Source organism: Vulpes vulpes, chromosome 12 (genome assembly GCF_048418805.1).
Source record: "Vulpes vulpes isolate BD-2025 chromosome 12, VulVul3, whole genome shotgun sequence".
NCBI classification, from domain to species: Eukaryota; Metazoa; Chordata; class Mammalia; order Carnivora; family Canidae; genus Vulpes; species Vulpes vulpes.
The window spans coordinates 117,451,493-117,474,846 of NC_132791.1; the positions used below are offsets into that span (position 1 = coordinate 117,451,493).

Sequence of the window (23,354 nt, forward strand, 5' to 3'; positions counted from 1 at the left end):
TCAAAGCCCAAGCTCTTTGCATGATACATGCTGCAAAGCATGTCACTTTGCAGCTGTTTCGCCCTCCTAGTACCCAAACTGGGTACCCAAAAAGTGCCCAGAAGACCTGTGGGCAGCCTGGAAGCGAGGGATGGTGGGCTGTTCACAGCTTGCTTTCTCCAGACAATGGGGATTCATTAGCGGCGCTTCCTCTGCAGGCTTCTCTTTGGGGGCAGCCAGCAAGTGCCCACACAAGTGCCAGTTCCCTGCTGCCCTCTGACTGCCACAGGACCATGATCCTGCCCCCTCTGAGCCTAAGAGCCCTGCTGGGCTAAGTGAAGGATTGCTACCTGACAGCGTGCTAATAGGGATAGCTCTGTCATCAACCCTGATAAATGGCAGGATGCCCGGGCCAAGGTCTGGTCCTGCTGTCCATGGCTTCCTCCACTCAATCCCGTAGAGAAGAAAAATGCTGATGGGCACACTGCTCCATGGGCAACTCCCTTAGGAGGGACGGAGCCCTTGCACCAGAGAGTCCTATGACATGGCTATTCTTCACGATGGTTTTTGCCAACAATGACTTTCTGCCTTCCTGTCCTAGCTTGTGCATTTTCTTTTTTGGTGACATTTTCCTTTCAGTTTGAGTTCTACTCCACTTAATGCAGCTGCCATCTGCCTCCTAAGCCCATGGCTCAGTGAGGGGCCAGAGCACACAGCCTCCTAATTCCTCCGCACCCCCTCCTATCATTACTGTTCATCCCTGACCCTCCCGCTAATCCCTTCCCTTTGATCTGCCTCCTCCAGACAGATGGGGCATGGTTTCCAGAGGTGATGTTCTGCCAAAAAGCACCCTCAACTACTCCCCATAGATACAGACCTGGCAAATGAAGCCAGGAGACAGCAGGCTGGGTGGAAGGCCTAGGACAAAGCAACCATCCATACATGTTGACATTCCAGGACACTGTCTTCTCTTTGTAAATGTAACCATGGCTTCCCTCCTAGCTACAGCCTGAGACCTGGTCCTTGCCATCATTTGGTGATCCCATAGACATACACGCATACACACACACACCACCCCAGTCTCTAACTTCCTAGATTCATGTAATGCTTCTGCTACAGTCCAGATGCTCTAGATCACATATCTCCCAGACAGTCTATACTGCAGAAATGAAAAAGAGTAACAATCACTTATAGTTATGGGATGTTTCTAATGTTTTACATTCTTCACCTCACCATCTTCTCACAATAAACCTATGAAGTACGTAGTGTTAGCTGACGGGCTGCAAACCCAAAGTTAGACAAGACCCAAAACCAAATTCTACCTTCCCCGCTTACAAACTGTGTGACACCAGGCAAATGAACCACAGGGACTCACAAACCCACACTCTCCACCCCTCTCTGCTGCCCCCCACCTTGGACTCACCAGGCCCAGGAAGGGCTTGGGGTCAGAAGCAGCAGAGTCTGAAAGCTGCAGCTCCTTCATGTGCTCACTAATCTCCGACTCCTAGGGAAACAGACACACAGAGAAGTCAGCCAGGGCAGAGGACAGAGAGTTGCTATCACCACCCAGGGAATTCCATTTGGGCCACGGTGCCAACACAGGGCCGAGCCCTAACCAAAATCCACATCTGGAAAACCTGCAAGAGGGCTGTGGACCCTCCCATTCCTTCCAGACACGTGCACCAGCCCTCACCTCGCCCAGGCTGAACAGCCCAGTTGAGGCCACACTGACTCAGGTCAACAGTATTTATACATGTAAGGAGAGCCAAGTGAAGTGAAGTGGAGGCAGCTAGGGAGTTGGCAGTAGGCAAGTTTCATGCTGTCCTTAAAAAGCAGAATGAGGGACGCCTGGGTGGCTCAGTGGTTGAGCATCTTTCTTTGACTCAGGTCGTGATCCTGAGGTCCTGGGATCAAGTTCCATAACAGGCTCCCCACTGGGAGCCTGCTTCTCCCTCTGCTTATGTCTCTGCCTCTTTCCCTGTGTCTCTCAGGAATAAATAAATAAAATCTTTTTAAAAATTAAAATTAGGGCAGCCCGGGTGGCTTAGCAGCTTAGCGCCGCCTTCAGCCCAGGGCCTGATTCTGGAGCCTGCTTCTCCCTCTGCCTGTGTCTCTGCCTCTCTCTGTGTGTGTCTCTCATGAATATATAAATAAAATATTTTTTAAAAATTAAAATTAAAAATAAATAAAAAACAGAATGAGAGTATCTTTTCCAGGAAGTGGCTTAAAACTCTTTAAATTAACTCTCTCACCATCTACCGGGAAGAGGAATAGGCCTAAGGGATGGAAAACTGAAAGTGCCAAAGGCCTTGGGAAGTACTTCTGTGCGTTTGGATCATTGGCCCAGTCTTGCCAAAGCTAGACTCCCATGCCATCCGTGAGAGGGGTCTGCTGGTAACCTAATTCATTAACTTGCTACAGCTGGGGCTAAGAACTCCCGGTGGTGGTCCCCACCCCCTCAACATCCTCCCCTCTCTACAGGGAAACGAAATATAGACCACAGACCCCAGCAATCTTGACTAGCTGATGTCAAGAAGTAGGAGTGAGAGGCTAAAAGAGAAAGCAGGTACAACAGAAGAACACGAATGTCCCAGGAGGGTGCCAATGGAAAGGCAAATTTCTACTCTGAATTTCTAATGCTAGCAAGTTTGGAGTTTCATTCAGGCTTTGGCTGCCTGCTGGGTCTGGGCACATCTATCACCATGAAGGGTTCTGGGTGCTGCTGACAGCCCATAGCAGGGCCTACAAATGAAGGTGTGGGGACAGAGATCTGCACAGGGTTTGAAAAAGCAGCAGAGTGAGGAAGCCGCAACTCCCCAGGGCACAGGGAGACTTACCTGGCTCGCCTGTGATTGGCTCTCTTTCCAAACAGAAGCCTCCTCCTTGGGCTCCTCTGCCTCTCTGTTCCTGGAACCTTCCTCTCCTGCATCCACTGGGTTCTCTGGTACCTCCTTTTTGTTGGCTTTGGCAGGCTGACCACCCCCAGGGTCCACCCCACTCCTGGACATCCCAGGATCACTCTTCTCATCCTTTTCTTTTTCCAGATGCCAAGCACTCGCCCCTCTTCCCTGCTGCCCTGTGCCATCAGTGCTGCTCAGACTGTTGTCTGCACCCTGGCTGAAGAGCTTGCCGGGAGTGGGGGGCCTGGCAGCATCTGAATCCAGAGAAGTGTCCTTCTTCTCCTCTGGTTGGCTTGTTCTTGGAGACTCCTAGTCAGCAGCAGACCATGTCAGACAAGGAGATGTCAAGAATTAATAAAATAATTTCAGAGACTTGCAACAAGATAAAACGGTCATTCCTTGACTTGTTTGGGCCAGCGCTCCAGTTCTGACACCAATGGTTATCAAATACCCTAAGAGCTATTTAAAACACAGATTCCTCGTTCCACTCCACATCTGCTGCATCTAAATGTCTATGGTGACTTAAATACATCCAACCGCCCCATTCACTGACAGGTGTGGAAACCAGTGCGCTGAACTCCATCACCACCACCATGTTCTCAAGTAATAAATGTCTCATTCCAGCCCTGGTAACCAATTCATAAGATTGCAGACTTGGAAAACAGTATTTATTTTTTTAGAAAGTCAGTAGGTATTTACAATGACGATGACCATGGAAAATCACATAAGAGAGAAGTACTAAAGTCTAAAATTTTATTTTCATTTTTTTTTTCATTTTTAAAAGGCAGCGAGGAAAAAAACAGGAGAGTGCCCTTCATCAGTGGCGATGAGGGTGGCTCTCTCCCTAGGGCCTCCCCTGTACACATGCCCCTGGAGCACTGTGAGCTGTATGCTCTGAAAAGCAGAAGCCAAGACAAGACTTACTGGGGGAAATGGTTCTGAAGGATAAAGAGGTCAGGAGGCCTTCAGAACACAGGTCTGACCTATGGTGGGGGAGTGGGGAAAGGGCAGCTGAAACAGGCAGGGCCTCAGGCCATGGCACCATTCTGAGAAAGTCTTGGCCTGCACTGCAGAGTCCCATGTCTGACAGAAATGATCCTGCTCCAGGGCCTGTTGTTCTCGGTCGACAGCGTGGCCTTGGCATGAGCCAGGGGTGGATCAAAGGTGCCACAGCTGGAGGCTACTGTTGCTAAGGTCCCCTGGGTAGGGCTCTCAAAAGGAGCACCCTCTCCAGCTGCTACATCCTGCTTTTATGCTGAAACCTTACTTTAAAGACTAGGAAAAAACTTTAAAGCGAGCCAAGGTAGAAAAAAAAAATCCCTTCCTTGAAATCCAGCTAGAGCTCTATCCCAGGCTAAGAGAAGCCTTCCTCCCAGAAAACATCACTTGGGCTGCCAGCATGAATGGCTTCTGAGCAGAGATTTTTTTGACACTTCCCAGGTTCCAGATCCTGGAGACTCATGCAAGGAGCATGGTGACTAGAGTCCAGAGGCCACTGGAGAACATGGCATTCATAAGTACTGCTAAAACCAAGACATAACCATCCGCCTGCAGGTCTGGAAGCCTACTAACAAGCCAACCCAAACTTTTCAAGGATGGTGAAGAGAGGCAGGAGAGTAGAGCAGTTCAGAGCTTAGCTTCAGAGATACACTACTTGGGTTCAGATCCTGGCCCCACTTACAGGGGCCAATTATTTAACTGAAATCAATTAAATTAATCTGAAACCAATTATTTAACTTCTGTGTGCCTTAGTTTCTTCCTCTAAAATATGGGGACACAGGAGGGCCTACCTCACTGGGTGTGGGGGTAGAGTAAATGAGTTAACACTCACTACGTGAGCTAAAGAAGTGAGATCAGTGCCTGGCGGACCATTTGCGTCCCATAATGTTAACTAACATTTTATTGTGAAATGCACATGGTCGTTCACTGCGTGCCTTCTATGTGCCAAGCACTGCCCTGGGGACCCATATATGAACTAGACATAGATCCTGCCCTCAAGGAACTCAGTTGAATCTGAGACAAGAGAAATGTCCCAGGTAGCCTTGGTCATGAGCCTTTGCTGCCCAAAGCAGAGGGCACTGGACACAGTGGTGGTACATACTGTCCTCAGCCCCAGGCCTATCCCAGGAGAAAAGCAGAAGGTGAAAGAGAGAACGGGTGGCTTCTCTCATGCCTTGGCAGCACAAAGGCAGAGTACCCTCCAGTGCCGGCCATCCTCTCAACATCCGTAGCCTGGAGTGAGGGAGAAATCCACTGTGACCATTGGGCTAACAGAAAGGGGGAGATGAGCCCCTCCTCTTCAAGAGCAGCATGAGCAAGGTGAGACCAGGCCTACTCTTCTCAATCCCTGCAACAGTGCCCAGCATGCAGCAGGAGCTCAGTACCCAGTCTGCGGGGCTCCACAGACCCTGGGGGGGTGGGAGTCTCTTGGGGTGATGGAGGGGCTTCTGGCCAGCCACACTCCCTCATGCGGCAAGCAGAGCCAATCCATCCTGGCCCTGTTCATCTCATGAAAAGAGCAACAGAGCTTCGGTTAGGAGACAGAGGAGGGTCAGACCACAGACAGCACCATGGCCTTCCACATAAAGTCCACATCTCCTCACACGGCCCAGAGCCTTTCCCGCCCAGCCCTGCCTGCCTCTCAAGGATTGTGGGCAGCCACACCCCATATGCATCCTCCAGGTTATGGATGAACATTGTGCCATTTCGCTACCTGGGCATGCTCGATCCTTTTTTTCCCTTAAGGTTGATTATTGCACTTCATTTAGCAAACGATCACACTCTGAGCCCCACCAAACTGCTCCTCCAGCCTTACTCGAGGGTCTGCCTCAGGAAGAAGCTCAGAGGGCAACCAGGAAGGCCCAGATTCCCCAGGCAGCCTCCTTCTCTACCAACACATACCGCACAGCACAGAACAAAATCACAACTTGCATCCTCAGGCACCCTTCCCAAGGTGGTTGCGGGGGGACCCTCCAGTGTTCAAGAGCTGCCTGCCGAGGCCATTCCACACAGACTCCTCACCGCTCCTGAGATGCCATGAGCATCACACGCACATATGCATGCATGCACCCACACAAGTTGGCGATCTACCCTGACAAACCCCTACTGGCCCTCACAGTATCACATCTTCCAGGAAGCCCTCCTGGATCCCCGGGACAGCTGTCCTGAGATGAGCCTTCCCGACCCGTCACAACAACTACTATAACATCACTGCTGATTTCCTGTCTGTTTCCCTCACCAGATCAGCTACCTGCCATCCTCAGTGTCTAATTTCTGACACATAATAAGTGCCCAGCAAATACTTTTTGATTGATTTTTTTAAGTGAGTGTATCATGCAGATATAGGAGCTCCTGCTCTGTAAAATGGAGGTGAACTATTTATTTCACGAGGGTTACACAGAGATTAGACTCCATTTGTCACAGGGCTTATTAAATGGAAAATGCTAAACAAATGTTAACTATTAATATTCAAGATGAGGGAAAAACAAGTAACCTGTCAAAAATCAGAGGACATCAGACATAGGAAGAGACTCCCATTCTTCTTCATGACAAAATGTAGTCAGGCTACAAGAATGTCAGGCCGAGTCTGTGCGATCCTCAAGCTTAAATTCTTCAAAAGAAGATTCTCCCATTATGGAGCTTGTCCTATTCTATCTACCTAAATATTAAGATATGAAAACATAGCTAATATGAAAATAAAGGAGCTTGCATTCTCCGAGCCTCTGTCAACCAAGTGCAACAACTTGACGGCCAGACGTATATCTTGCAGGTCAGGATAGCAGAGAGAGACTAGACACTTGTCCCAGATTACCCACATGGTATGAATGAGAGTATGGGAAAACCCCCTCCATGGCCCTCTCCCTGCACTTGGCCCTGCTCCTCCTCACAGTGTGAGCTGAGGCCTCCCCAGGATGTACACTCCAGGCCCTCGAGTATTGTCTCCTGCATCGGTGTTCTGGGAGGCACATGGACCAGGGCGGGGGCTGCGCCCTCGGCACCACTTTGCCCTCCGCTCCTCCGTGCTCAGACTCCTGTCTCCTCCTCCGGGCCCCAGACCCCTAAGTATCTGGAGGCAAATATCTGTTCAAAAACAACCTTGTCATCTGCACAAGGAAAGCGATGCCGGAGAGTCCTTTTAAGAGCATGTCATGAATATTTAATACACACCCCAAAAGCTATGTGAGGTCTCCAGTGCTGCAGCTCCCTCCTCCCAGAGCACAAAGGCTGGGGCTTCTATACTCCACATGGCTTGGGAGGGAGAGTGTGGAGGACAGGGATGCTAAAGCCCCCAAGCCAACAGTGGGTCAGGTTATTCACCGTGTCTCATTCCCACCCAGCTGGTCTCAATTCTTTGCACTGCCCCGCACCCTATGTTGTTAGCATTTCCCAATCACACTGACATCATCCTGTGATGTCTAAGCCCAGCTCCCTCCATCTCCCTTCATCCAGGGATGGGTTCTTGCCAGCGCCACCAGGTCACACAGTGCCTGCTCACCCACCCTGCTGCCTCCCCTCCTCACTCACACCCACTCTCAGCGTCTGGTCCATGAACCTATCCCCTGTGATTCCGTAATACACTAGAATTGGGTTTACACTGAAGGCAGGAGAGGAGGGGGAAGGAGAGAGAGGAGAGGCATTTCTGCCATCCTACTGCCCTCTCATGGAATCATGAGCAAAGTGACTGTGGACAGCACAGAGAAAGGGTAGAACAAACCACGGCAGGAGACCTCCATCTAGGGCTACCTAGGATGCCCAGAAGTGGGAAGAAATGGGCAGCTCAGAGGATCCAAGGTCTATAAAGAGGGACAGGAGCCATTTTCAAAGGGTGTGGTCCAGGCAGCAGCAGCTGTGTCTATCCTAAAACTGCTGTTCATCCCCAACACTGACCTTCCCCACCAGGGAAAGCCCTAGTTCCTACCGGGGGTTAGAACACAGGAACCCAACACTCCATGTGACAAAAAGAATGAGATCTACTGGGATGCTAGAGACATGGGTGGGAGGTGTATTTAACACCTCCCACTCTAGACATTTCCCCCCATCACACTGGGTTGTCTATTTATACTAAAGAGGTTATAAAAAAAATTGTTTAAAAGCTCCCACTCCCCCAAAGAAGCACATAATCCTCAGAATGGAAGCTTTTGGAAATCCAGGACAGGTCAAAGAAGTTCCCTTTTTTGTTGACATCTGTAATCCATTATGAAGTAAAAATTAACTCAAAGTCAGAGTACATCATGACTGATCCACGGTGGGATCTTCAACCCCCAAGCTGACAGCAGGGGATAAGTATACACCCTACCCAGGACCTGGAAGAGCACAACACAACCCGCAGGGACGCCCCCTTGTCCCAGAAGGGCTCACTCTCCTTCATTCTCTCAACTGCTCAGCAAAACACACCTCATCCTTCCTAGGCTCCAGGCAGTGGCGGGTACAGAACATATACACATGAATAGGGCCGAATCTCTATTCTTAGTTTGTTCCCAGTTTGTTCTGGCTTTCTCTGAGAGCCAGGTAAGTCCTCCTGATGCCCCATTCCTGCTCATGGTCATCCCTCTAGGCTCCAAACCCGAGCTGCTGATCACATTGGCAGGATAAGGTCTTAGTGGCAGATGAGAAGAAACAGAGTTGTCATTTCAGGGACCCAAGCACACTGAAGGCTTTGCAGACGGTGCAAACAGACCAGGCCCTGCTCACAAGGAACAGTTTCAAAGTAGACACAGATCAGATTGATGATAAAAATAGCGGGTGTTGGAGGGGAATGGGTGACGGGCACTGAGGTGGACACTTGACGGGATGAGCGCTGGGTGTTTTTCTGTATGTTGGTAAATTGAACACCAATAAAAATTAATTTAAAAAAAAAATGGGGGATTCAGGAAAACAGTGTCACATTTCGCAGAAAGTGTTAAAGTCACGACCAAAGCATATCTGATCATGCACCGCCAAAACTGTGGACAGTTTCTGGGGTAATGGACGAAGTACAACAGTAAAACTTAGTCTGCCCACTGGCAAGAGCTGGACCACCTACAACTCAGGGGCTGTGTTGGCCGGGATCTGCGACCCCCGCCGATGAGACATTTAACCCTGGCTCTTGGGGTGAGCAGAAGACCAAGAAAAGTCAAGAAACAACACGCGCATCATAAGAGATAATAAGAACACAGGAAGAAATAATAAGGAAACAAACTTAAATCTATGATACAGGAACTAGAGTTTTACTGGTTAGCTTCAAGATCATTCTAATAAAACATGAGTGACTGGTTTCAGTTCGAAGTGTTTCTTTTTTTTTTTTTTTTAAGATTTTATTTATTTATCCATGAGAGACAGACAGAGAGAGAGAGAGGCAGAGACACACAGGCAGGGGGAAAAGCAGGCTCCACGCAGGGAGCCCGATGTGGGACTCGATCCCGGGACTCCAGGATCATGCCCTGGGCCAAAGGCAGGCGCCAAACCGCTGAGCCACCCAGGCGTCCCAGTTCGAAGTGTTTCAAGTGTGTGAAAGAATTTTATATTCGAATAGACTTATAGAAAGTTTAATTCAGCTTGCAATCAGTATTTAAAAGTTTGTGGAAATCTGAGTGGCTGATGTCATGATTCACTGGTGGTATGAATACCATGGGAATATTGAGAGAAATCTTAATTGCTAGAAACTAATAAACTGGATGTTAGACAAAGGACACACTGTAAGGGAATGTTCCTTTTCAAGTAGAAAGCCACACTGGGGGTTTGTAGGTATTACAACACCACGATGAGTTCTGGATTTTGTTTGTTTTAAGAACATTCTGGTGGTGATGAAGGACAGACGGGGGGCGGGGGGTGGGGGGAGTGAGTAGACAGAGATTAGAAGTGACAGGACTACCGTGGGGAGAGTCTGGAAGCTATTCCCATCCACAGTCTGCACTTCCCAGGCCCTGCGCCTTTGCTCAAGCTGTTCACTTACCTAAAATATCCCTCACACCCCCATGCCTAAAACTTACCTACTCTTTAAGAGCCAGGTCAAATGTCATCTCTTTTGAGTTTTTCCTGATCTCCAGGCAAGTAATTTCCTCCCCCTCAGAGCTCCCCTAGGCCAGGCACCTGTGCCAGAGTCTTTGCACAAACTGCCCTGCTTTACAGTTTCCTAGGGAGTCATTTACTCCACACTGAGCACTCACCAAACACCAAGTACCTGGCGTCTCTCTCCAGCTGTAAACTCCGTGAGGCCAGCCTAAAGCCATCTTACCAAAATCTGTATCTCCACACGTGGCCCACCATTCGACAACTGGTAAGACTCTGGGTGTCACACCTCAGTTAAAAACCTCTGATGGCTCCCAGTGCCTGGGTACCCCTAATGCAGACTCCTCAGCTGGCACCAAGGGCATCTGGGATCCAGCCCAAGCTACCTCCACAGACCGTCCCCCACTCATCTCCCACACGTGCTCTATGCTCCAGCCAAAGGGGATGCCGTCACCTTCCCCAAACTCACCCTGCACCCTCTGCCTCTGCCTGTGCAGGGCCCTGCGTATGAGCTTCTCTCCCCCCACTCACCTCTGCCCGGCCACTCCTGCCCACCATCCTTCCTGGGTCCCCTCACATGGCAGTTTCTCAACAGAACCCTGCCTGGTTGATCTGCATAACTTGGAGGCCCCATACTCTCTCTGCGGTGCTCCAGCTCACCTCCCTCACAGCCTCACTGCATTCTATTCTGTTTTCCAGGAAGGTAAGCCTCTCTTCTGTGAGGCCACAAACCCTCAGGGGGCAGTAATCACATCTCACTCAGGCTTGCATGACCTAGAGCTAAACGCCTCGCGTAGAAACGTCCAATTACTGGTGGCCGTCTGGCAGATGAGCAGATGAACAAATTCCTAGTCCCCTTTTGTGTTTCCCCAAACCCCAGAAATCCCATCTAGACAGCACTGGGGGAAGACAGTTCTCTTCCCAAATCTGCATCCCACAAGGAGAAAAGCTTAAAAAGGAAGAATAGAGCAGGATAGAGGCGTATGCTCTTACCTCATACTCAAAGTCAGCCCCCAGCGCCCCAATGTCCAGGTGTAGGTTCTTAAGAAGTTCGCTTGAACTGCGGACACTCTGAAAACAAACATGATTACAGGTACTCAGCCCAAGAGGGCAAGAAGCTCCCTCCTGGTTATGCTTTCTGGGGCAGACCTAGAAAGCACATAGATTAGGCAAGAAATGAAGCTGTGGGCTAGAAAACCATTCTACTCATTTTTAAAGCAGCACAGAGGTTGGCCAAAAGGAGGCAACAACCCAAGTGTCCATCTACAGACGAATAGCTAAATAAAATGTGGTATATTCATATAATGGATTATTCAGCCATACACGTACAACATGATGATCCCGGAAAACATGCTGTAAAAAGAAGGTACACGTAAAATGGCAAATATTGTATGATTCCACTTATATGAAATATCCAGAATAGGCATATTCAAAGACAGAACATAGAATAGAAGAGACCAGAGACTGGGGAGAGGGGTGACTGGGGGAGTTACTGTTTAATGGGTACAGAATTTCTATTTGGGATTACGAGCAAGTTCTGGAGACCGATAGTGGTGATGACTGTACAACACTGTAAAGTTAATAAGGTCACCAAATTGCATGCTTAAAAGTAGTTAAAATGGTAGCTTGCACATTATATATATTTGGCCACAATAAAATAATTCTTTTTAAATAACACAAAGGGTTTCCAGGGCAGGTAGAGGATTCATCATTACCTGATTGTCACTCTCTGCCTCATCCTCCTCATTGGTCTCCTCCCCTAAAGCCAAGAGGCTGAGAGCATTCTTGTCCTCATTGATGGAGCCCAAGAGACCCTTTGAATAAGCAGAAGTCTTGAGACCCTGTGAAGGCTCCAAAGTAGAGAAGGAAAGTCAAGGGACGTGCTAAAAGACCTACAGAATGCTTTCCCCACTCTCTTTGGATGTCTCCCAGTGCAAGTCTCCCACAGCCAAGAAGCTGACCCCAGCAACCCCAGCTCACAGCGATCCCTCCCTTCCTGACTCTGACTGCCCCAGTTGCAAGGACTGGGAAATTAATACTGCAGCACCCCTCTCCCCCAGCGTGGGTCTAACCTCCACAGCCAAGAGTCCACATTTGCACCACACAAGTGTGATTTGCTTTCCCAACTTCCCAATTAGCCTATGAACTCTGAGGACTCGGCCCATGGCCTCTCTTTCTTATCTATGGGCCTCAGTTCCTAGCATGGCACAGTCTCTGTAGACCCCATAGTAACTAAATACACGGACCGCAAGAGAAACCATTTACCAGTGTGACTTCTCCGAGCTGACCAGACTCCACTGAGCTCTCCAGGTTCACATTTTGAGATCCTCGAAGAGCAGAGGCCGGGACATCCACAAGGCCTCGTAAGGGAGCCAGTCCCCCAGGAGGGACGTGGACTGCAGCTAATGAGGAGCCCAGGACCTGGGCAACACAAAACATCTTGTTACAAACCCAAGAAACCACATGGCTCTCAGAGTGCCAGAGACAGATATAAAAATAAAACATCTAAATCCTGCCCGCTCAAATTTAAACCACCTCCGTTCGGAGGCTGCTAATGAAACACAACATCCAGAAATTACCATTGTGCCAACTGTGTGAGAAATCACAGGCTGGCTTGCTGATTCTCCTAACTCCGCTGCTAGTGCACAGCCAACGGTTCCCTCACATCTGGCAGATGCTGCAGAGGGTTCTGCTCCCCTTTCAGAAGCCACATAGGAAGTAGGGGGGCAGAGGGAGGGCAGAGACAAAAGCCTCATCTACCAGAATGAGAAGTCTCAATAGATGAAGTTAAAACTGATGAACCAAGAAAAAGCAGTCTAAGCATATTATTTACAAATATGGAAGCACACCAGAAGAAAGCAGTTGCCTCTGGGGAGGGGTACACACACCAGAGACCTTCTGTATTTCATTATACACCCTTTGGTACTATTTGACTTTGTTCAATATGGGCATGTACTACTTTAATCAAAATACATATCAACTCTGAAAAAAGTACGTGGGGGTGCCTGGGTAGCTCAGTTAAGTGTTGGCTTATGTCATGATCTCAGGATCCTCAGATCAAGCCCCTTGTCCGGCTCTATGCTCAGTGGGGAGCCTGCTTCTCCTTCTCCCTCAGCCCCTCTTCCCGGCTCATGCTCTCTCTCTCTCCCTCTCTCAAATAAATACATAAGATCTTTAAAAAATAAAATACATGAACGACAAAAGAACTCTCTTTCCTTTCCTGACAAGAAAGGTAGCTGAATGGAGCCTTGCCCAGAGGACTGACCAGCTTCCCTGTTCTGTTCTCACGCTGGCCAGATGAAGGCTGCGGGCTAGGGAGCACGGGAAAAGAAATCAGGCTGGGAGTCAGAATTTGTGAGACTCTGGCTCATTCACAGACACCCTGGATTCTCAGTTTACTCCAAGACGGAGATGATGGGCACCTTGCCACTTCAGAAGGCTTGTTGGGAAGTTCAAAAGAAACAATAAACATGAGGAGTCCGGGGCTACAACAGGAGGGGTCCAGGGCTACAGTGACATGGAGTGGCCGGCCCTTAGAGAGATTTACATTCCTATGGTCTGGGCCGAGCAGCAGGGGCAAGAAAAATATTCTGGCGACAATTTACAATAAACTCTTTAAAATTCACTCCTCAAACTTAAAATGTATAAAATAACACGAAACCATTCCTCTCCAATCCCAAGGAGACTGGAGAGAGAATAGGGGACCCGGAGGAGGTGGGGCTGAGGATGTGCAGGCAGCCCACCATCTGTCTCATCTACAGCCTGGGCTAAAGAGCCCAAACCACTGGGTGTTTTTTAAGATTTTATTTATTTATTCATGAGAGACACAGAGAGAGAGGCAGAGTCATAGGCAAAGGGAGAAGCAGGCTCCCTGCAAGGAGCCTAATGCAGGACTCGATCCCAAGACCCCGGGATCACGACCTGAGCCAAAAGCAGACACTCAGCCACTGAGCCACTCAGGCATCCCTATTGGGCAGATTCTGACCAGCAGGAGCAGGTAGGAGCAGGAAGGCAGAAAGGAGCAGGTAACCATCAGGGCTGAGCCTCTTCCGTGCCATCTCTCATTCTGCTCTCACAACCCCAGGCCATAGTCTCTACCAATGCAGATGGTGGAGATCAAGACCACAGCCCACAGTCACAGGGCCGCTAAGGACAGGGGCACAGATATGGGACTGGACCCCAGGGCGATCTCAAAGCCAGTATTTTATGCCACCTCGTGGTACCTTACAGCTTCTTTAAGGTAAACTGGGGGTATAATGGGAGCAAATGGTCTGCTCCTCCTGACTTCAGCCCTCCCAACCAGGCCCAGCCTATGGGCAACTGAAACTCCTCCCACACTGTATTTATGGAAAAGTATGGACTTCTGATGTGGCTAATTTGCAGACGTGCTAGGGGCTGGAGGGAGGGAGGGAGGCAGACATGCTGGGAGCCCTGCTCTCCCAGACCTTTACCAAATCAGCGGTCGGCAGGGAAATGACACATTCCCGGCTCCTAGCTGATCATCTTCTCTGGCTGGCCATTAATTCTGACTACAGGCTGTGCGTAGCCTTGTCCTTCCAAGGGGATAAACTTGCTGCCATTGGGCTAATTAAAACTTTCAGGATCATTGGCAGCTTATCCGATATTTATCATGCTATAGTAGTTATTAAAGCCAACAGAGAACCAGGACACGCTAGCAATTAGAAACCAGAGGAACAGCTGGGTAAAGACACAGCTGGGCGACAGCAAAAGAATAGCTAGGGAAATTCAGATTGACCCCTGTGGTCTCTGATCCAACTTGACTTCTTGTGAATGAATTGATGTGACTCTTTACAAGGGACAAAGAGGATCAGAATGACAAGGAAAGCACGATCTGCTGGCAAATCCCCATAGCAGAGGAAGTGAAGGTACAAACAAGCCTGACACAGTTAGGTCACATGGCTTCTGGGCACCCCAGGAAGCAAGGAGCAGAAGTAGCTCACTGGATGGTAGAGAGATTCTGGGCTTCAGCCCCCCAGTGACCGTATTAGCTTTCCCCTTCTGTGTGATTCCAAGAAGGGGCTAAATTCAGAGCTCGTGAGGAGTGTGTCTACTTGGGAAGCCTCTGTCATTGGCTGATGGGAAAGGCTTCCCAAATCCTAGGAGAGTACCCAGATCCTGCAGGAGCACCAGGACAGTACCACCTTGCTCACCCTCAAAATTGATCATCTGCAAAGCCTGTGACCCACCACCCCCACCCCACTCTTGTGAACTAAGTCAGCTCCAGGGAAGGGAAGGCTAGATACCCTCACCTTGCAGGTGACAGTCACAAGAAACACAAAATACAGGTCAGCCCACAAGACAGCCAGCCTGGGTAGGTAAGGGATCAGCCGTTACCAGGGGAGAGCAAATAACAGGAAAGCAGGCCTGAGGGCCGAGTGAAGACCTCAGCTCACCCTGCTCCCTCCCTGCCAAGTCCAGTGAGGCCTGCAGGCCATACTCGCTAGGAAGCCTACCTGGTTGAGAAGCTGCAGCATGCCTGGCTCTGGAGCAAGCCCTCTGCTGGAACTCAGCTCGACTAGCCTCTGCCTGAAGGGACTGCTGCTTGGCTGGAAACAGGCTTGCTGAGAGGCCTCCTGCTCAGCAGAGGCAAGAGCCATCTCCTGAGGATGCTCCAGCATGTCCAGCCCCCACGCCAGAAACCTGGAGTCCCTCTCCATGGCTCTGACAGCCTCGTGCTCACCCTCACTAGACATCCTGGAAGATTCGGCCGCCATGCAACAGACCCTGCCGGCAATATCTTTACATGGTGTTTCCTGCATGCTCTCGGACAGCCCCAGGCCCTCCAGCCGCCTGGAGATCTTGGCCATCTGCAGGATGTGCCCGTAGAACCTCTTGCCCTCAGAGGAGTCTTCACTCTCGGACTGCTCATCAGCAGAGTTCTGCATGGGGAACAACTGGAGGCCTAGGAAGGGGCTGGAGCGCTGATCTCTGCGCCTGGCACCTGACTCAGCCATGCCCTGCTCGGAGCCCTGAGAGCTCTGAAGGTCCCAAGGGAAGTTGTTCACCTCACCCAGGATCTGAGAGCCACGGTGGGAAGACAGACTGTTGCTCTCTAAGTCGGGCTCAGACCCACTAGGCTTCCTGTCTCCTTCAGAGGGTTCTAGAGACCCCCGGGGGCGTCTCTGCTCACTGGCAGGGAAGTCTCCAGGGGCACTCCCTGAAGGGGCATTCTGGGCTGGCTCTAATGCCAGCACATCCGGCGGTCTTAGGAAGCACTCCTGAGGTGGATCCTTAGCTGAGGCCCTGGGAGCCTCAGGGTCACTGGGTCCTGTCTCGTTGCAGCTCCCAGGGGGGTCCTTGTTGACAAGCTTGGAGACCTGTCCCATCCACAGTCCTGGGGACTCTTTCCTCCTCCTTCCCCTGCCCACACTCCCACCTTCCCCAGAAACGCCCTGCCAGCTCTGATCTTCAGCTGGGCCACTATCTAACAAGAGCAGCTGGCTCTTCCTGGGAGCTGGCATGTGGTCAGAGGAACACGAGGACCAGGAGGGGTTCTCCTCGTGGGATGAGGAGGGGAGGGGGCTCTGGCTCTTGTCTCCCTTGGGGCCAGTGGGGCCCCGTTTGGCCACATGGTGGCCATGCTGCTCCCCTTCTAGCTGTAAGTCCCTGATGGTTTCAGAAAGCTTTGAGTGGACAGAGGCCTGGCCTTCCAACATCTCCTGCCCATTCTGGAGGGGCCTGGTGTTCTCAGGGCCCAGCATGCTAGGCTTCTGCTGTCTGGTCCTCAGCTCCAGCTCTTCTATTTCAGGGTCTGAAAACCTCAGGTAGATTTTCTCTGTTGGCTTCTGGGGTTTCCCCAGACCCTGCAGATCACACAATTCTGTCCTGCACTGGGCCAGGGCATTGCCTAAGGTTTTCTCCACGTCAGCAAAGATATGGTGGTTTTGAGAAGCTTGGCCTTTGGAGAGTGGCTGTAGCTTGCTGGGCAGGGTGCCCACGAGAGGCCAGGGGGTGTCACCCAGCTTGCAGGGGCTCTCCCCTTTCTTAAAGGAGCCCTCGCTTCTAGCCTGCATCTCTTGGTCTAGGTCCAAATCAGCAAGCCCAGGTGCTAGGAGAAGGGATGGGCGGCAGAGAAAGGAGGAAGAATGCAGAAGTCTCTGTTCAGGCTGTGTTTCCTAGACAGGTATATAAACATGCAGAGAAAACTAAGCCAAAGCACTTCTAATTTATACTTGCTACCTCAGCCCTTGGCAAGCCCTTAACAGAAACCCACCCTCCCTTTAAAATAAAACACAAACCAAGAGGGGAAAACAAAAAAAGCTAAAAAACTCCCTTGGGCTTCATTGTTTCTGGGCCCTAGTTTCCTTATCTTTAAAGAGGAGGCTGGACTTGATCAAGGGCTTACCCCCCTGCTTCATGGAACCCTCAGGTCAGTTCCACATGGGACCCCAGAGGCCACTGTAGTGTACATGTAGTGGGAAAAAGGGTACCACAGAGACCTACACCCTGAGGCTGACTTTTCCTTGATATGCTAGACATCCACAGAGGAACTAATTGGCAGACAGGGCTTCACTACTAACAAAGATCTGAATCACCAACCAGGTCATCCCTAAGATATCATCAGGCTCTCAGTTCTGTGATTGGCTAATCTTATAAAATCCAACGCCTTACCAAAGACCACCAGAAACTAAGAAGGGAGAGAAGGGAAACATGGCCAGTGAGCTGAGTTCTGGGAATTCCATCTAGGTCTTCTAGCAAATACACGAAATGGTATTGCTCAAGAGAGGTGCACACAGTCAAAGGATATTGGGTCTAGAAGAAACCCTAAAAGATAAACCTCAGCTTGCAAACATTCACGCTAAGTTCCAGCTGATCTATGCATGCACACCTCCAGAGATTCCAAGCCACCTGAGCCCAGGTCACCCACCTGGCTCAGATCTGCCCTCTAGACAAAGCCGGTTCTGAGGCACTGTCCTGAGCCCTGACATCCAGACTGGCAGCCCAAGGCTATCCAATCATCCTCAGCTCCTGAAACTATAAAAGAATCCTTTTAACAGGGAGCTCTGTGCTCTTGATCACACAGTCCAGGACTCTGTCACCCAACCATCCACCCTAGAACCCTTGCTTCTTTCCCTCTCTCACCTTTAAGTCATGCCAGAGCCTGCCCAGACACTTGTTATTATTTAAAGTAGTCTAGTAGTGAAAAGCCCATTATCCACCTTTGGCCTTCCAAACACGTAATGTTAGAAAATTCAACGTAATGTTAGAAAATTCAACCAATTTGCAAATTACCCATCCTCTTTTCTCTATCTGCAAGGATGGGTTTGTTATCTTGTTTCTTGGGATCATGAGTACTCAGTAATCAGTGGGAGAGGGGGAGGGAGGGAAGACTATCTGTAGAGCTGGTAAATGTGGAAAAAGATAAATTCACCAGCAACCATCCGATGCCAGAACTGGCGCCTTGGGAAGGAAGGAAGGAAGGTGGAGGATCTTCACTGAGAAACAAGCACTAGACACTGGTGGGAAACACTATAGAGAGAAAACACAACAACTGGACAAATGAGAGGTTTGAAAAGACGTTCTTGGCACACAAACCCTCCCCCCACCCCGGCAACTGGCCTGCATTCCCACGGGGTCTCCTCCTCTCCAGCATGCCCCAATAGCCCCCAACCCAGGTGAAGGATTCCCTGCCCTAGCAGAGCACTTGGGGAGAGCCTGGGCCTCATGTCGGTATGGCTCCAAGTCTTAGCTTCTCTACCTATACATTCAGGGCAATAATTCCATCCCTTAAGTTCAGACACACTGAAGGGACAAATAAAACAGTAAGGGGAAAGAGCGCTTTCAATCCTGAGTAAGAAAGCTACCCAAGATCAAGGTGATCACACTGCCGTCAAATTTCAATTACGCATAACCAGCTGAGGATACCAGCAAAAAAGACAATCCACGGGAGTGGATAAAGCCCAAAGCTTTCCTCTTTGGATTTGGAAGGCACTGGCATTCTGACAACTGAATTAGGGCTACATCTGACATCTACAAATTTGCACCACACTGGGAAGGCCTGGCTCTGAAAGGAAAGACGCTCTGCTCATCTGGGTTCTCTGTCAACTGTTCTCCGTCCCCCACTCTCCAGAGGGGCAGATGGACTGCCGCGCAGCACCATGCTCAGCAGAGCACTTTCACTCACTAATCCTACTACACGATATATGCTTCCCAAGGAAGAAAAAAGGAATTGTTAGGGGCAGTCAGAACTTCAAGAAGCTCAAAGGAAAATTTGCCAGAAGACAGGCATAACTAAGGTGACGTACTATGAAGAAATCACTGTGGTATTGGTGCTGTCCTTAACTTCTAGCTAGAAACACCTAGAGGCTCCTAACATCCCCCTCAGGTTTCAGCCCTGACCTCTCTGGGAGCTGGCATCCATGGACTCACCAGTGGGCTTTTGGAGGTCTCTTTCTCCTTCTTGTCTTTCTTTTCCTTTTTCTTTTTCTTGTCTTTCTTCTTGATGGCTGCAGGAGTTGACAGCTTCCCCCGCTCTTGAATCACCAAGTTCCGATAGTGCTCATCACATGGATGGTCCCACATGGACTGCCCGTTGGCAAAGTTGAAATAGTAAATATCACCTGTGATGTCCTGGCTGCAGAGAGCAGAGGTCAGGCATTAGTCCCTGATCAGGTCCACAGCTACTTAGGGAAAAAAAAAAGCAGAGAAATGGCCGAGAGATGGAGAAGAAGGAAGAACAGCGTGAGAGGGGCAGAAGGAGAGAGAAGAAGGAAGATCAGGAGGACACAGGGAGGATTAACCCAGAATGGAAGGGTACCGTGTGGCTAAGACAGGAGTTAACTTAGAACAAAGGATTGGGATACCGAAGGACTTCTCAAGAAAAATTCCTGGGAATTCATGCTAGACTGAAGTACAAATAAATTTGGTTTCAGATGGATAAATACAGATGCTATGGGATCTTGGAGATAGATTCTAGGATTGACCTTGCTTAATATTTTTATAAAGGGTGTAAGGAGGAAAGACGCTTTGTGAAAGCTCTGGTTTTGCAGAAGATATTTGTATACCCATGTTCACAGTGGCATTAATCAGAACAGCCAAAGGGTGCTAACAGGCCAAATGTCCATTGACAAACAGATAAATAAATGTAGCAGAAACATACACTAGGATTCTATTCCACCTTGAAAAGCAATGAGGTACTAACACAGGCTATAACACAGATGAACCCTACAGACATTATACTAAGTAAAAATAAGTCAGACACAAAAGGATGAATACTATGAGTCCATTGATAACAATCTAGAATAGGTTAATTACAGAGGCAGAAAGTAGGTCAGAGGTTACCCCAAGCTGGGGGGAAGGGAGAGGAGGGGGCACAGACTTTCAGTTTAGGAAGCTGAACAAGTTCTGGAACTGGGTGGTGGGGATACTTGAACAACACTGTGAATGTGCTTCATGCTGCTGAACTGTATATCCCAAAATGGTTACAACAACACATTTTATGTTATGTATGTTTTAGTGGAAAAAAAAAAAAAAACCTTACAAAAAATGTTTAATTTCAGTGTGATAAAAGAAAGTGTATAGAAAATGAAAAGAGAGGAGACTGGGAGAAAATAATAGAAACAGTAGTTTAAGATTAATATACAGACAAAAATCAGAGTTCTCAACAAAAATAAAAAGATAAGTCCCCAGCAGACAAAACGGCAAAGGATATAAGCAAGCAAATGGCCAACAGATGGCCGGCTCAACTCAATGTAACGATTTGAGAAATGCAAATTCAAACAATCAGGTATAATTTCCTGCCCTTGGATTGACAATTTTCTTGATTTTGATCATTTCCAGGGAGTTGATAATATTTTAAATGATAATATTTTTAAATGAACAACCACATGTACTATTACTGGAGGGACTGTTAAACTGTAATGGAAAGCAACTTGGGATTAACAATATTTAAAATCTGCACCTCTTTTAACACATTGATTCAAATTCTAGAAATTTTTTCTCAAGACACACATACAAAATCTCAGGCAATGTGCTTAACCAAACTGAAGGAAACATTGGACCTCTCCTCACCTAGTGCCAAATTCTCAGATGCCAGAAACAGAAAGAAAACGTAACGCCTGATTAGTAAGTATGAGAACTGACAGGTCAAGGTTGGTGTCTGACCTGGATGGAGCCCCTCCAAACCTGGGTTTTAATGCCAATTGACATACACAAAAGATGGCCTTAGGCCTTCACGCATCTGGACCTAGGATCAAGGGATGCCTAGATGGCGGTTGAGCATCTGTCTTTGGCCCAGGGCATGATCCTGGAGTCCGGGGATCGAGTCCCACGTCGGGTTTCCTGTATGAAGCTTGCTTCTCCCTCTGACTGTGTCTCTGCCTCTCTCTCTCTCTCTCTCTCTCTGTTTTTCATGAATAAATAAAACCTTAAAAAAAAAAAAGGAAAAGAAACTAGGAATGAGACCCTTGTCTATCACTTGGCCCTTAAGGCTACTCACCCCATGAATGGAAAAACCTAGTGGGACGAGGAAGCATGTCACCCAGTCTAGGCAGGCAAAATCAAATTTCATGAAAAATTAAAACACCAAGACACACGTAGACATAGAGTCCAGGGATCCCTGGGTGGCGCAGCGGTTTAGCTCCTGCCTTTGGCCCAGGGCGCGATCCTGGAGACCCGGGATCGAATCCCACGTTGGGCTCCCAGTGCATGGAGCCTGCTTCTCCCTCTGCCTGTGTCTCTGCCTCTCTCTCTCTCTCTGTGTGTGACTATCATAAATAAATAAAAAAATTTTTAAAAAAAGACATAGAGTCCAAATTATGGTAAGGAAGTCCCACCCCATAAAATTAATGTAAAAATTTAGTACTAAACCCACTGAAAAATCCTTGGCACAAGTTACTGTAAAGTCACTCAACAACCTAGGAATAAAACATAGAAAATAACTCTACAGAAGATGGATTCACAAAACTCACAATAAATAATTAACAAATCCCATGGGGAAACAGTTCACCGTGAAAGGAAATCAGTGCCAGTGAAGAGAAGCATTAGCACACAAGGAAACTTGGCATAGCAGAATAATCAAAAGAAGACTAAAATTAACTACATCTAAAATTACTGTAGGGATAAAAAGAGTAGAATCCATAATGACAGAACAGAACTCAAAAAAAAAAAAAAAAAAACAGACACATTGAAAAGAACATAACAGAACTTGCTGGAATTGGTAGAATCATTAAATTAGGGGAGGTAAGGCGAATGAAGAGAGAGGAGTCTTCAAAGTAAGAAACCACCCCAAATCCTGAACTTAGGAAATTAAAATAAATACATACCTGATATGCTATAATGAAATTACAGAATACCAAAAATAAAAGTAAAATAAGAAAAACAGGGATGCCTGGGTGGCTCAGTGGTTGAGCATCTGCCTTTGGCTCAGGATGTGATCCCAGATCCTGAGATCAAGTTCCACCTGGGGCTCCCCACAGGGAGCCTACTTCTCCCTCTGCCTATGTCTCTGCCTCTCTCTGTGTGTCTCTCATGAATAAATAAATAAAATCTTTTAAAAATAAAATAAAATAAAATAATAAAAACAATCAGAGGGAGGAAAGATTTACTTCCCACAAAGGAACAACAAAAGAAACCAAGAAAACACATCTTATTAAGGAAAACCCGAAGTCAGAAGATAACAACAGTATATGATATTGGCCAAAGGCTATTCAAAGTCAACAGACAATTCTGTACTAAACTAACCTGTTGTTCAGAGTGAGACCAGACAAACGTGCCTAAAGACAAAGACATAAACACATCTAGCATGCTTGATATAAAGGACATTTGTAGAACCCTATACCCCAAAATTAGACTACATCCTTATCAAGAACATCCAGAACATTCATATAACAGAATCACTTACTGAGCCAGAAATGAGGTCTCAGCTTGTAACAAAAATGTGAATAGAATGGGAAATCAGTAATCAAAAAATATCCAAACTCTATCTACCTCATCCCCTTCAAACTTTAACTTTAGAACAAAGATACTTAACAAAATTTTAGAAAATCATAACTGATGATATATAATTATGACCAAGAATGTAAGGCCGGTTTAACATTTGAAAATCAATCAATACAATTCACCATATTAAGACCAAAATAGGAAAAAAAAAAAATCACATGATCTATCAATAGATCCAAAAAAACATTTGGTAAAATCCAATACCCTTTCTGATTTAGATTCTCAGCAAGCCAGGAAATGAAGGGGACTTCCTCACCCTGACCAAGGACATTTACAAAAACCTACAGCTAACATCATACTCAATCCCTTAAGATCAGGAACAAAACAAAACGTCCATTGTCACCATTTCTATTATTGGTGACAGTCAGTGCAGTAAGGAAAGAAATAAAAGTAAAAGGTATCCAGATTGGAAAAGAAGAGGTAAAAATGTCTCTTTTTGCAGAAGATGTAATCACATATGTAGAATATCCTATGAAATCTACAAAACTATTAGAACTAACATACATGGGTAACCTGGGTGGCTCAGGT

At 48.0% G+C, this 23,354-nt stretch overlaps 1 protein-coding gene across 19 annotated transcripts in view; it reads right to left on the reverse strand.

Moving 5' to 3' along the window:
* CEP164 (centrosomal protein 164) overlaps positions 1–23,354 on the reverse strand; it is a 63,561-nt gene that overhangs the window by 25,835 nt on the left and 14,372 nt on the right. For 16 of the 19 annotated variants that reach the window (XM_072729696.1, XM_072729701.1, XM_072729693.1 and 13 more), the window contains exons 4-9: positions 19,257–19,461; positions 12,132–12,287; positions 11,582–11,716; positions 10,860–10,937; positions 2,817–3,188; positions 1,403–1,483 (exon numbers count right to left, since the gene is read on the reverse strand). In XM_072729696.1, the coding sequence (XP_072585797.1) occupies positions 1,403–1,483; positions 2,817–3,188; positions 10,860–10,937; positions 11,582–11,716; positions 12,132–12,287; positions 19,257–19,461 (1,027 nt within the window). The remainder of the gene's footprint in view (positions 1–1,402; positions 1,484–2,816; positions 3,189–10,859; positions 10,938–11,581; positions 11,717–12,131; positions 12,288–19,256; positions 19,462–23,354) is intronic. The other 3 variants (XM_072729697.1, XM_072729692.1, XM_072729685.1) reach the window with 1 other exon arrangement.